The sequence below is a fragment of the Pocillopora verrucosa genome, chromosome 3 (assembly GCF_036669915.1).
Source record: "Pocillopora verrucosa isolate sample1 chromosome 3, ASM3666991v2, whole genome shotgun sequence".
Lineage (NCBI taxonomy): Eukaryota > Metazoa > Cnidaria > Anthozoa > Scleractinia > Pocilloporidae > Pocillopora > Pocillopora verrucosa.
Window position 1 is genome coordinate 16,523,767 of NC_089314.1, and position 14,170 is coordinate 16,537,936.

General features: G+C 36.9%; 1 protein-coding gene across 1 annotated transcript in view; it reads right to left on the reverse strand.

Moving 5' to 3' along the window:
* The window catches only part of LOC131780795 (CCR4-NOT transcription complex subunit 1), a 34,225-nt gene that overhangs the window by 17,077 nt on the left and 2,978 nt on the right, over positions 1–14,170 (reverse strand). Inside the window, exons 3-26 of the mRNA XM_059097389.2 lie at positions 13,075–13,242; positions 11,794–11,848; positions 11,375–11,431; positions 10,469–10,615; positions 10,111–10,186; positions 8,861–8,897; positions 8,103–8,158; positions 7,508–7,584; positions 7,262–7,311; positions 6,996–7,103; positions 6,610–6,777; positions 6,403–6,530; positions 5,743–5,875; positions 4,946–5,053; positions 4,662–4,778; positions 4,312–4,434; positions 3,767–3,915; positions 3,487–3,640; positions 2,937–3,399; positions 2,560–2,747; positions 2,314–2,438; positions 2,074–2,184; positions 1,469–1,604; positions 321–546 (exon numbers count right to left, since the gene is read on the reverse strand). Coding sequence (XP_058953372.2) covers positions 321–546; positions 1,469–1,604; positions 2,074–2,184; positions 2,314–2,438; positions 2,560–2,747; positions 2,937–3,399; positions 3,487–3,640; positions 3,767–3,915; positions 4,312–4,434; positions 4,662–4,778; positions 4,946–5,053; positions 5,743–5,875; positions 6,403–6,530; positions 6,610–6,777; positions 6,996–7,103; positions 7,262–7,311; positions 7,508–7,584; positions 8,103–8,158; positions 8,861–8,897; positions 10,111–10,186; positions 10,469–10,615; positions 11,375–11,431; positions 11,794–11,848; positions 13,075–13,242 — 3,160 coding nt within the window. The remainder of the gene's footprint in view (positions 1–320; positions 547–1,468; positions 1,605–2,073; positions 2,185–2,313; positions 2,439–2,559; positions 2,748–2,936; positions 3,400–3,486; positions 3,641–3,766; positions 3,916–4,311; positions 4,435–4,661; positions 4,779–4,945; positions 5,054–5,742; positions 5,876–6,402; positions 6,531–6,609; positions 6,778–6,995; positions 7,104–7,261; positions 7,312–7,507; positions 7,585–8,102; positions 8,159–8,860; positions 8,898–10,110; positions 10,187–10,468; positions 10,616–11,374; positions 11,432–11,793; positions 11,849–13,074; positions 13,243–14,170) is intronic.

Genomic DNA, 14,170 nt, shown 5'->3' on the forward strand with positions numbered 1-14,170 from the left:
CATGGCAGATCGACATTTTCCGTCGGATCAAGAAAACTGTTATGTAAAATTTGCCCTCTTTGACTCAAGAAACAACTTCCTTTTTGGAAAATGAAAGGAGAAAAAACTCTCAATCCAGATGAGGAAAAGTGATAATCAGACCAGCGTGTATGCGTTTACGGGTTAAATCTCATAATAAGATAAGCAATCGCATTCAATGTCGTAAATGATGGCGACTAAAATTTTACATCTGGCGGACATTTCACGATTTTAGGTTAACCAAGTTTGGATTTGATAAAAGTTGAGCTCGGGACTCTATATCGGGATGACAGAAGCCATACCTGATGTTGTCACTGGTTTAGAAGGCGACGATACAGCAGTGTTAGTTGAAGAGACAGAGGGGACCAGAGGTAATGATGGCACTGGTCCTGAACCTAACGGGATGGAGGGAATGGAAGGACCAAGTGGAACCGGTCTGCTGACTGCTGTGCTGGTGAAGGTCGAGGTACCTGATACACTGGTCAGAGTTGGAGTAGCTCGGTTGAGCAATCTTGACGCCAAAGGGTCCTTGGGAGATTAAAAGAAACAACGTTAAGGTCCAAATAAGGATTCTCGGATCAAGAGGAAACAAGGTCAGCTAAATGAAGTAATTTGGTATTATCAACTTAGTTGATCACGTAAATTGGCCTCCGTAAAGAGTTTAAAAGCTGACGTTTCGAGCGTTAGCTCTTCGTAAGAGCAGTTAAATGGGTCTCATGAAGGGTTAACGCTCGAAACGTCAGCTTTTAGACTCTTCATGAAGGCCAATTTACGTTATCAACTCAGTTGATAATACTAAATTACCCAGTTATACTCTACCACCGACGCAGCACCACAGTTTCTTTAGAAACTTACCCCTTTATTCAGCTAAATGAAGACCAATTTAGGCGTTATTTTGAAAACTTGAATGATAAAAACTCCATAAATTGCAGTATTACAGGGTGGTGCGACAGCGAATTTGTCCACGTTACGAACATAAGCGCAAAAGTGCGGTGCGAGTTTTATGCACTTGAATCGTATAATATTGATACAATACCGAACTACTGCATACACTCAAAGAGAGACTTAGCTCTTGAAAAGAAAAATTTGAATATATGAAACTTCTGTCTAGAGACACATTGAAATATTTTTCTCATCAAAACTTACCTAGAAGTTTGAGAAAAAGTGAAATCAACTTTGAACAAAGAAGTTGGTTAACACATTAGGCACAATCCAGAATTCGCAGGTTCTTTTTCTCTCTCCCTCGAAACTCACAATATTTCAGCCCTTACCCACTAAAAAAAAGTTGTTTCACACCAAATTTTCCCAGGAGGTTCCAAGAATCGAAATTCCATAATAACTTTTCACACAAGACTTGACGTGCACCTCAACATTAGGATTTAGTCGGGGTAGACAAAAAGCAAAGCGCTAAAACATATAGAATATTTTATTTTATGTTGCTGCCACTTACCTGTACATTTCTGCTCCCCATTGGTGGCTCTCTGGATTGCTGTCCATACTCAATGTACTCTATTAACGTGGGCGGGAATTCCATAAAATGCGGGATTGATGCAAGATGCTGGCAGTAGTGCGGGTAGTCTTTGAGCCTGTTTGACAACAAAGAACCTTCATTATCGCCTCTACAACACTTCACAAGAAAAATGTTAAGGGAAAGATCAGCTCCAAATATTTATTTCAATTTTCCCCTCCACTAATAACAAAGTAAGAAAAGGGAAAGAAACTCTCCTAGATTGTAATTCTACGTTTTCAGACATCCTTATGAGATTTGCGATAACCAAAGCGAAACCAGAAAAGTAAGATGTGAGCCGCCATCTTGGTTGAAGTCTATACAATCGCTAAGTTGCTTTCAATATGACGACGTCCGAAATTGGACATTTTGACACGTAAAACAAAATTTCTGAATGGGGGTTTTGTCGCTTTTTGGAATTTCATTCACCGTGTTCAGTGGTTAATTTTAACATACACTCTTTGAAAGCAGATAAAAAACACTAAACAGTTTCCAGAGTGTACTTTTCCTAACCACTACTAAGATTAAAAGCATCTAGAATAGTATACCTTGTCTTGAATCTATCGAGCCCAGCTATTCCAAACATGTACATTTTTGAGCCAAACGGTTTCCTCAAGGCCTCCAGGACATAACGCAAAGCAATTCCAAGGGCCATGTACCTGAAAGATAGGGACGTTATACTTTCCATATTCAAACCTACAGATTTATTTGATTAATCATCGACCATAATATCAGCTACAGTAATTTGAACCTGAAAAAAAATAAGATGGCTACTACTATTGACTTACGTTACAAGTCCCTGCTCAATTATTCCCCCAAACAAGCAAGCAGTTGTGTGAAGCTCTTTGTCTGGATACTGAGGAAAGAATCTGTACTCTTCAAACAAATTGCGAAGCATGCAGAGAAAAATATCCTAAAAAGAGAACAGAAAAAGTGATCGTTATTGATTTTATTTAAATTTACTAGACAAAACCTTGCTATATATATAAAAATTTGACTGTCGCCCAAATTGTTCCGGGAATAACGGTACTCACCCTCTCTTTCTTGACAGGTGAATCTTTGAATTTCTTCAGCATTTCGAGCACCTCATCAATGCTGATGGTAGGATTCGGGGGATGATTGTAAATTCTCTGAAAGTATGAGTTCGCCTCATCCTCTACTTCTTTTGTGAAGGACTGATCCATACCTGGCCACACTTGAGCAACATCTGCTGTGGAAGCAGCTGACAATCACAAAAAGAGGAAATGTGAGAAGGTTGAACTTTTTTTAACCACAAAAACAACATTTTCTTGATTTCAGGCTATTCCCTCGACAACACTGAGTAGCAAGGGAGGAGTCCAAGCCGTAAGTGGTGCTTGATGCACACTCATAGTGAAAAAAATTTGAGGCTGCTCAATGCACTCACTCTCACCTTGTCGTAATTTATCTGCCTGATTTCTTGACTGAGAGAGGAGAGCACTTTGCTGTTGCTGTTGTTGTTGCTGTAGTAAAGAGCCCCCAAGCTGTTTCTGGATTCCAAGGCCTACTAAGAGCCTGGCATCCAGTGCTGATCCACCAATAGACTGTCCTAGCCCACCTGCTTGATGAAGCTGCGACAACAGGGGATTCTGCGAAGAGCTGAAACTTGGGGACTGTAGCCCTGAGCTTGATGTTGCTGGTGTTGTAAGAGGAAGCTGTCCAAGCTGAGACTGTGGCTTTTGTACCGCCTGGGGCAGACCTGTGCTCATGCTACCAACAGCTCCAAGGCTGCTTGTGGGTCCGAGTACAGAACCAGTGAGGGGGTGGGGTGGGAATGATGGTAACTGGGTGGTGGGTGTGGCTGGGGTTGTAGGGAGAGGTGACTGAGGGATGTTTAGCCCTGTCAGAGGGTCAAGCTAAAAACAAACACACAGAAACAAATAATAAGTAATAATTAGAAAAAGGATCGTGCATGAGATTGATATTCAAAGTCTCCATTCTACCTGGCCAGAAAGGTTTGGAGGTAGTCCTGCATCCAAGCTTCCTTGTCTCTTGAATGGAATTCCAACCACAGCAGCACTAGGTCGTGCCTTCACCAGGGGACCATGGTTAGTCAACATCTGACTGATGGTTTCTGCAAGTTCTGGAGGTGCTTGACTATAAAATTCAAGCAATTTCCATTTAGCCTCGGTGACCTTAACAAAGAACGTATCATTTCCTGTACAATATAACCCTCACCATATGTTCTCAGAGACGAATGATAGTGTGCTTTCAAACACTGACCTTAAAAATGCCTGGAGGCATGAAAGCATGGTAACCACTGTCTCCTGAGGAAGCTGAGCACTCTTTGGAAGTTCCTTGTCAATGGTAACCCCGAGCAAAGAGGGACAGCGACGTCTCAAGAAAACAATACATGATTGAGCAAATTCCTCCTGAAATGATCCACAAAAAAATGAGGTTACAACACAATCTAGCAAAAATATTGATCAGTGAATGGTCTAAGGGAAGGAGTAAAACTTGATTCTGTAGTGTGACTATCTGAGTAAGGTTTCTACAAAAAGAGATAAATTTAATTTTATCAAGTGAATTGATAATGTAATTGGCCACCATAAAGAGTTTCTGAAGCTGATATTTGGAGCATTATCCCCATGTCAGCTTTAGAAACTCTTAAAAGTGGCCAATTTAGCATTCAAAACAAATTGCACTACAGAACAACAATCAACAAAACAAACATTTTCAGGGCTTCTCTAGCCCTAACAATCACACAATATCATTTAGAAGTAGACCTGTCTTGAAATTTCACATTACAGTAAGAAATTTTCCATCACCTTATGCTCTTTAAGTTTGTCTTTTAGCCACTTATCCAACTTAAGGTATTCTCGGCGTGATGCCAGAGCAGCAAGGTCAATTACAAACACAAATGGAGATCCATTCAGAAGCATGGACAGGGCCTGAAAGAAAATCAACAAATCATTCTGCCATTAATGCAAGAAAAAAGTAAGAAACTGTAAGCACATTCATTTATTTTGTTTTTAGATTTTATAATGAATGGTTGGACAATCTACCATATGCCATTGCCCAAGCAGCAAAATATGCCTCTGGACAGCTCTCATAGGGCCTGTGAGAAACATAAATGAGAGCCATACTGGTACAGTGGCCAGAACAAAATGTTTCTGACCTTAAGGTCCTGAGCCACATCCAAGATCCTGGATAGCCTTCCTTGATCCATGTCTCCTTTCACATACCATTCTGCCATGGCTTGCATCACGAGTTGGCGAATTGATGCTGATTGGCCCTATGGAAAAGACTAACCTTTAGAAAACAGATTTCATGAATGCAACCAATAGTAGAACTGTCAGCATATTATCCCAGTGTCCTTCAAGAAAGCTTTGATTGTAGTAACAATCTAATCTATATTTAACTTTGAAAATTATGTAAGGCTGTCTGTTGATTTTCACATACCTGACCATGCCACACATAATGCAAAACACTGCCAGAGTTGGGATGGTTAGCCAAAAACACTGGGATGAGTTGTGACACAAGCTCATTGCGAAGTGAAAGCCATAGAGGCTGCAAAAAACAACATCAATAAGTCTTTGTACATTTTAAATGGATAGCAGTCAACTGACCAAGGTCAAGCGTCAGAATTCCTTTTTCTACAAAAGATTAAAGTAAAACTGTGTTCTATCTTAATTTATCAGGTACTGTTACTCTTTCCAATCCCTTTTCAATGCTTTCAAAGGGTTTTTCATCTCTTCTCATGGCTGGGTTGCCAGGATTTGCTAAACATGGGAGCAGCCTTCATCAAGAAGTCTGCACCACAGACAGCCTGCATACATACATGCACGTTACTGTTTTTGCCTAAGGTATTGAGTGACACATCCAGGTGCACTACAGGCTACCAACTAGGAGCTGGTAGTAAAAAGTTGCATCTTGGAAGGTTTGCACTTCTTAGAAATTTTTAAAACTTGACCATTTCCATTTCCTTTTCCTTGTTAAATTTATCCATTCCAGACCATTATTGTCCCCCAGAGGTTTATTCTTGTTTTGGTGTTTGTCTACCCCAGCAAACTAATAGATGAGAAGATTTTTTCCAAGTGGTAGCAATTTTCAACAACCCAAAGTAGATCTCAAAATACTGTTATGAAGGTTTGTAAAGGTATCTACTTGTCTTTAACCATGTAAAGCAGCTGGCAACCAAAATGATACAATGTTGACTTATTTCTATGATAGCTAAAACTGAACAAATCTCAACCTACATTTATCTGCAGCAAGGCAAGCAGCAGAACATCTGGGCAGTGCTTCAAAGGAAAATTAAACAAAGATTTTACTGTGTCGTAGTGACCAGCCTCTGCTAGTCTTAACAAGGTTTCTGACAGATTGAGAGATTTCCTGCAAGAAAAATACAAAAATGATATCATGAAGTTTTAAGGGAATTATGCTTAAGTCAGTAAGGTATCAGCAAAATCATAAGTGATACAGGGGAAATGAAGACCTAATTTGGTACATATACTTGGATCACTATTGACCACAAACAAAACAAAAGTGCCATGTAAAAGGAAAACTGTTGAGCTAAAATGCACGCTAAAATATAGTTATTTTTTAAATTATTTTTTATAAAAACTGGATTAATCCACAACTCTCAGGCACCTAAAGTAATTGATAAATTTGCCTTTTCTTGGAAATGAACACCAGAGCTGAAATTATTGTGGCTTTGTCACTTACACTTGTCTGTTTTGACAGGCTTTAGCATTTGAGTATTTTCACATTGAGTTCCAATTCACTCCTTTAAATATTTCCTCTGCTCTAAATCAATATTATTATAGTTAAAAAAAAGGACCTTAGGCTAGTTTTAGAACATTGCCATTCCAGAATAAGCAATAAATGACCTTTGGACATCTCAATAGTGCCATAGTTACCATGTTGCAATCTCTCTATTATCATCCTCAGGGGCTGTCTTAAGTAGGTCTATTACTACTGTGTGACATGGATAGTCAGCAAAACAGAACAGATCTGGACTGGCAAGGATCTGTTGGATCCAGGAAAGCTAAAAGCACAAAAAGAACTCTGATTAGATTCTGGTTGATAAAACACTAGAAGAATAAGATACAGAAGTATGAACTAACCTGGCCTTCTGTGTTGGTCCAGGTTCTGTAGAGAACATCCACTGGAAATATCTCCATCAGTCCCCTGTGACAAGCAGTTAACAATAGCTGAAGCCCTTCCCGACTCGGAACAACAAACTCAGGATAATCTAACTCTTGAATCACTTGACGCCAGTTGAATAATGGAATCTAGCAAATTGAAAACAACAAAACTCAGTGAAACATATTGCAGTCATTGCCAGAATTTCATTTTCTCACAATTCTGATCTCTCATTGCTTCAACATAATATTTCCTTTCTGACAAACATTTAATGATTTCAAATGGCAATAGGCAATTCAAAAGAAAGTTATGCTCAGAGCCTTGTTCCACACTTCAAAATGCCCTTGATTTTTGTCCATTTACTCACCACTTCCCTCAATGCTTGGACAAAAACTTCCACATTCCATGTAGCAGGACCTGGGGTAAGTTCACTGAGTCCCAATTTGTCTAATGAAACTGAACTATTTCCATAATTCTGTAATAAGACAGAGTGTTAACATTGACAAGGAATAATATACAGACTGTGACATGTATGTACAAAATCATCACACTCATGAAGACCCAAACCAAACAGCAGAGCTTGTGTGGTTTATTACACAAACTTTAACAACATTAAAAATGACTCATTCATACCTGTACAATAACATGTTCACCAAGACCAAACACTGTTTTGACCATCATCCCTGAAGCAAAAATAAACACTTCTAGCCAAAATTCAACATTTTTTTTAAGTGCTTGACTTTCTAGATAATTATAAATTGTTTTTTCTTTCATCAACAGAACTTCTCTCCTGGAACAAAGCACCAATATTATTTAAGCTAGAGAAAATACACAACTAAAGGTAACAAAAAAGCAATAGTCTCTAAGATGGATACTTACCAAGTACTCTGGCTACTGATGCTGGTGTGATGTCTTGAACACCAAAGTTAGTCAAGGTATCTTGACAGTCTTCAACACTAGAAAGATTAAATAAAAGCCATGGATATGCATGGGAAAAAAACTCCTGAAACATATTTTCCACTTATACCCAATGACTAGAAAGTGGTACAACAAGCACAAATCCTTTTGATCTTTCCTCTGCACTGAAACCATATTTTAAACCCCGCATCAACTGAATGGCTTACCAAATTACAACATACAATAGAGTGTACCAATAGATTATCACAACAAAATTTGGCTAAAAGGTGCATCCATTCATAGAGTTCCAGAGAAATCACTTTAACATGTGAGGTAACATCTCATTAACAATGTACTGCGAAAAATGCATTTTTGTTGAGTCATTTAACTGATCCAAGAACTTATAGATGTCCATGGCTTCCCAGACAAAGGTCTAATAGAGATGATTGGATTCCAATGAAGTAGACTTCAACAGAGATGTAACACCAAACAATTACTGTGTTGGGCAGAATGCATTTGCTGAGGCTCAAAAGTTTGTAAGTCTCAACCGTCAAGTATTTATTATATATTGCCTTACCTTGCACAGCTTGAATATCCTATTTCCAGCATAAGATCAGCCAAATCATCTTCCATCTAGGGGAAAAAAACAGACTGTGTCACTTTTAGACAACAATGTCTAAATTGAAAGGTAACTCAAATCAAGAGACGCTTCAAGAAATTTCCAGACTGTGGAATCATGCTGACTTGCATACCGTAGAACTTACCAGAATACTTCACCAGGTCACACACTTATTATGTGATACTACTAAAATAGTTCTTATGTAAGCTTCTGGAATGTTCCAGAAAACTTTGTGAATATATGCAAAGACTCACTTATGTACAAGTAGGAGTAGTTGTTGTCAGAACAACAACTGTTTTGAAAGCTATAGCATGAGAGAGTTACTACAGAAGATTACTCATTTCAAGGAACTTTGGAGATAGCAGTGAGATTGTGTCAGTGGTGAGCTAGAATATATGTGGTGTGCCTAATTAAGTTTATTAACAGTAAGTATCTAACAGTTTTTAGAAGTCGCTCCTTGTTAAGAACATTACTCGATGTTTAATAAAGTAGCTGAGTTTGTGGAATTGTAGCATTTTTCTGTTGGTTACATTATACTGTAACAACCTTTGCATGATAACTTAAAATGACGGATTTGTGAAAAAAAAAATTGCAATTAGAAATTGAAAAATGGAAGAAGTCATCTGCACTTAACATTGTGTGGACTCTGTGTAACATAAGAACTGTCTGAATAATTCACATTTGAATGACTAAAACAACTAAATGTAGGAATTTACCACTACTTTTGAAGGAGTTGATGGCTCTGGAAAAAGGCTGAAAAAGAAAACAGATGCATTTGAAATTAAAATACTACAGTACAGTCTTCACGCATCACCTTTGCACATTACTGCCAAGAAATAATGAGTGCCAGATAAAACTGCTAACAAAAGTGCAATACACAAAATTGGAAAGTCAAAGAGGTTAAAATTTTAGAAATGTGATGTCACGTTCCAATCCCAAGGGAAGATATAATGATGAGTAGCACAATCACCATACTCACTTCTGTAACATGTATGGAAAATGTGAAAATTGCTAGTTTGGGAAAAAATCAATTCTTTAGGTCTGTTTTAAACTCACATTTACTATTACAACTGATTTATTTCAAACTATTTCATTTTTGTCGCATTTGATTCAAATTTGTATTTACCCGGTAAGTTGATGAAAAATATTATTGCGTAATCAGGTTTTAGAAAACCGTAGCGACTGTCTTACACTGATATTTCTCCTTTTATAGTCAATCCTTTAGACTGATTTTTCGCTTTTTTAGAACACCAAGTATGAGCATTTGGTTGATGTATTTTTGTTCCCACAGGATTCCAGTTCAGCCAATCTGCGGACAACAACTTGGTGTACTTCCAAATTCTGAAACCCAGTGTTACACAAAGGATACTCAGGAATGATGAATCCTTTCTAAGCATTTTAATAAACTTGAAATGTCAAAGTTTGGCTCAAATGTAGTGTTTATTGTGTGTTATCATTAGGTGTAATTTGTTTGCTCAAATGAGCTTTCTTTTCACTGAAAAATGTATTTCAAAAATTTTACCACTGAGATTGTGTTATGCATTACAACCAAAATTGGCTCAATTTTTCATCTTTCCCGGGTATTTTCTCTAAGACAGTAATGTGGTTTTCTGATTTTATGCTTTTACAATAATCAACAAGAACAACTTTATCTGTAAGCAAAGATTTGGCTTCAATGAAAATGTAAAACAGAAGAAATTAGTGAAAGTTTGCAGTCAACCCCCTATGGGCATGGTGATTGTGCTACTCATCAATAGATTATCTTATTCTTACTTCAGCTTACAATGGTAAGCTGAAGTACAATGTTTGGTATATGAAAATGATAATTTATACTTCCAGTGAGCTTCAGCGATAAAGTGAAAGCCATACTTTATTTTTTTGCATACCCACTTCTTATGAATAAAATTATGAGAAGTGAAAGTGGTAACTATTGTAATGCCAAGGGATGACCTTAACATAATCTTACTTGTCAGTTGAAATATCCTTTGTCTCGGGATAAAGAAGAGGAGCAAGGACTACAGGCACACGTTCTTTGGGAAAATCTGGGAAGAATGAAGAGTTTTACACTTCAATTTATTAGTGGCCCTCAGCTATCCAATTAAGTCAGAAAAAAATTTAAAAAATATATGTCAACTCCTTTCCTTATGGTGCAACAAATTCCTCTTCTGTTGAAATCATTTTATATTTCGACAAACACGCAATTTTTTTTTTAATGTTCAAGGAGCAAATTCATAAAGATGGTAAGGGGCAATTGCAATAAAATAAACACAGATAAATGCCACTGCCTAAAGCTAGAAATGATGGTAAAAAATAATGACACAAACCTTTCTTTAGGGTTTCCAAGAAGGTAGACACTTGATCATCTCCAACTCCAACCTGTTCTCTTGGTCCATGGATCACATGAGACAAAACGCGATGTAACACTTCAATAGCAACATCAGTCAAGCCTCCTTCCTGTACACCTCCAACATCTGATGAAAGATTGAGAATCTTTTCATTATGTTTTCTTCTCTGGATAAGAAAGAGAAGTGTTGCTCTGAATGTGATACTCTAATGACTTAGAAACAGCTCTTTGTGGTATTGCAATGATATTGCAGATAGACACTATCTCTAGACTGTTCATTATGGCTAGTGGTTTCTGTGGAACTAAACCCCATAGAAAGAGGCTAGAAGTGCATTAACCATGTCAGTGTCAGCTGTATGCACAGTACTTCTCAGATGTGGCTACACAGAAATTGATAACATGCATGTACTCTCAGTGACAAAATTAGCCAACAAATATATCAATATCCCTAGAAATTTTTTAAAAAATAATTATGTCAGGAAAAGGAACTGCAGTTTACCTCAGTGCCCCCTTCCCATATCCTAGTACAAATTAAAAGTGCAATAGTGTACTGGGGGGCATGGGAGAAAGTGGGGGAGTTAGGGGTGATATAGGTGTCTGCCTCTTGAATATGTACACTATTTTGATACAATACTTTCAAAGCTGAAGTTTTGAGTGTTAGCCCTTAGCTCTGACAAAGGCTAACTCTTACAAATGTCAGCTTTGAATTCTTTCTGGTGGCCAATTTACGTTACCAACTCAGATGATAAAACTAAATTACCCTGTTATGCTCTCCCACCAACACATTACCACAGTTTTGTTGTTGTTGTTTTTTTTAAACAAAATTACCCTCATTGATTGTATATAGCTGCCAACTCCTAATTAACATCATTGAAAAATCTCTCACCTGCATCAGTATATGATCTCAAAAGGTCAGGCAACTTGTGTTTGACAAATTGGCCAGCTGTAAAGAAAACAAAACCAGCTGAAACAAATCTTCAAGAATGATAAAAACAGCTAATGACAACAAAAATAGACAGACATAAACCCTTTCACTCCCAAGATCTAATCAATAATTCTCCTTACTATCTGTCATACAATTCTTATGATGTTAATTCAGAGAATTTGGTATTGGATCAACTAATAATCCCATTATTGATATTCTTCCCTATTCTCATCACCTACCTGCTTGTTATTGTATAGTTATTGTAAGGAGAAATTCTGTCTTGGTCACTTGTGGAAGTGAAAGGGTTAATACTTGAAGAGCTTTGACATATACACATGTAGCAAAGACCTACACATATGTAGCTGTACCAACACACATACCATGGTTTTTTAAATCATCATTTGAGGAACTTAAAAGGCTAAGGCCAAATATTACCTGCAAAATAAGCGTCAGAAAAGAGGAAAATTTAAGGTAATGTACAAAGCAAGCAGAGTACCAATCCTGCTTATGTGTAGTCAACACATGCAGGGTTTGAGAACTGGAACAATTTTTACTGTTTGGTTCTTACATCTCTGCTTGGGACTTCAACATTCTAGCTTGCACTGAGACCTAATCCCTGTAGCAAACTGCAGTTCAAGTTTGGAATTTTACACCTTCAAACATCAATCAAAGTGGCTGTCTGAATATTATGTGCCCTCTAAGCTTGTTGAGGTGTGTCTGTACATATACATGTACTGTATCTACAGTTGTATGGCCATTTTACCTTTCTATTTTCCTCATGTTATGGTATGATATGAAAATTCAGTGTATTCAAGCTGGCTAGAGGTGTATGGTTCTCTAGAATTTTTTAGTCCATCTGGTATTTATAGATGTAGACAATTAATAAATTCAGTTCATCATTAATAAAGACGAACCGCACACCAAGGAGCAAGGGCTGGAACAGTTATAAAAACAACAAGCACTTCTCATTTAGTGTTCCATTCTAAAAAGTAGTAGTGACTGCATAATAAAGGAATATTAACTAAAACAAATTTACAACAGCTGTTACTTTTAACCCTATCAGATATCTTTTGTCTACATTCATTACTGGTATTATCAAAGCAGATGAAAAACGAGGAGGACCAAAAGAGAATAAGCATGCACAACTTATGGTAACATCTGAAAATAAACTTTTACAAGGGGTCAAGTGACTATTTATTCAATTTTCTTTTATGGAGTCATCCATTTGAAAATTTGTATGGATGCATAACACTATAATTACATTCTCCACATTCCTAATCTAGTTAAAAAATATCAAGTAATCAGTCCAACAACTTAAGTTAAGATTAGAAAGCTCCCACAATAAGATGCAGTTTTCAGTTTAATTCAATCTTTTGATTAAACAAACACATAAAAAAAGAATCTTGTTCATAGAGAAATAGCATACTTTCTGACTCACAAGCAAAATCTCTGTAAACAACCTTGTGTAGCTCAGCCTATGTGAAACATATAACTTAAAAATTAGCAACTTTCAAGGGTCCATACCAGCACAAGGTCTCAGAATTTTCATTGTCCCCTAATAGAAGCAGCCATTTAACACCTCTCAACATTTACAGCAAACTAATTCTAAAATAATCTTGTAATCTTGTGCTTAATCTTGAAAAAAACCACTTCAGTCTTACCTCTTGTACTTTGTTTAGCTTCAATACTCTGCTAATATTTGGCAGTAACTGTTGGGAAGGTCTCAGCGTCCTTTGCTTATGTTCTGGCGTCTCGATGGCGTAACACAAAATGGAGGAAAAGTTCGGTTTGGAAACAAGCATCTGGCATTCTTGAATTAGGAACTGGCACTTAATGTAGAAACAGGAAGCTCTTTAGCAATCCAGACAATAAATAATGCATTAGGTCGCAAATCATTGTATGAATGTTTTTATTTAGTCTCACTGTCAAATAAAGAAACTGAAGAGGTCATATCTCCTACCAAAAAAGGAAGTGATAATGACAGACAGAAATGGCATAATAATATTGCTGTATATGAAAATTCAATACAAACATGCTGTATACAAACTGATAAAAAAACAGCATTGCCAGACAGAATAGGAATTTATAATTACAAACAATATTGCCAAGTGAATCTACAGCTTCACTTTCAATACACTTTGCTTTATCTGATATAGGTCTTAAAGATGTCCTTGCAACTTCATACAGACACAGACAGTATCTCTTCAATTTTGTACTATTTCCCTTTGTAAGATAAATATCCACATCACAGACTACATCTCCTTAAACACTTCCCAAGAGTAAAATGCACAGTTCATGTGATATGGTTAAATTTTTAGTGATGACAAGACACAGTAAAAAAATTACACCACAACATACAGTATATAGTGTACATTAGTATGCATTTTAATCCCTTATTTTTATGCAATTAAAAAATTACCCTCCTTCTTTCTATAAAACCATTATATATAGTCTATTTTTGTCTTCTTGATTGACAGTCACTGAATACACACTGCAATGTGCAGGCATCTACTTGGGGAAACCACACAAGCTCACCCATCTTCTGCATTAATTTATAAGTAGTGAAAATTGTGTTCTTTATATTGCCGGTAAGCCATTAGCCAACCATGTTGCCATCTAACAATTTTTTACTTAAAATATTGATGAAAGAATTCTTTAGGAGCACAATGTACATTTAATGATTACTGTATTTACTTGTGTATAAGTTGACCTTTAATGACCAAAAACTCAGCCCAAAAAATCACCCTCAACTTATAC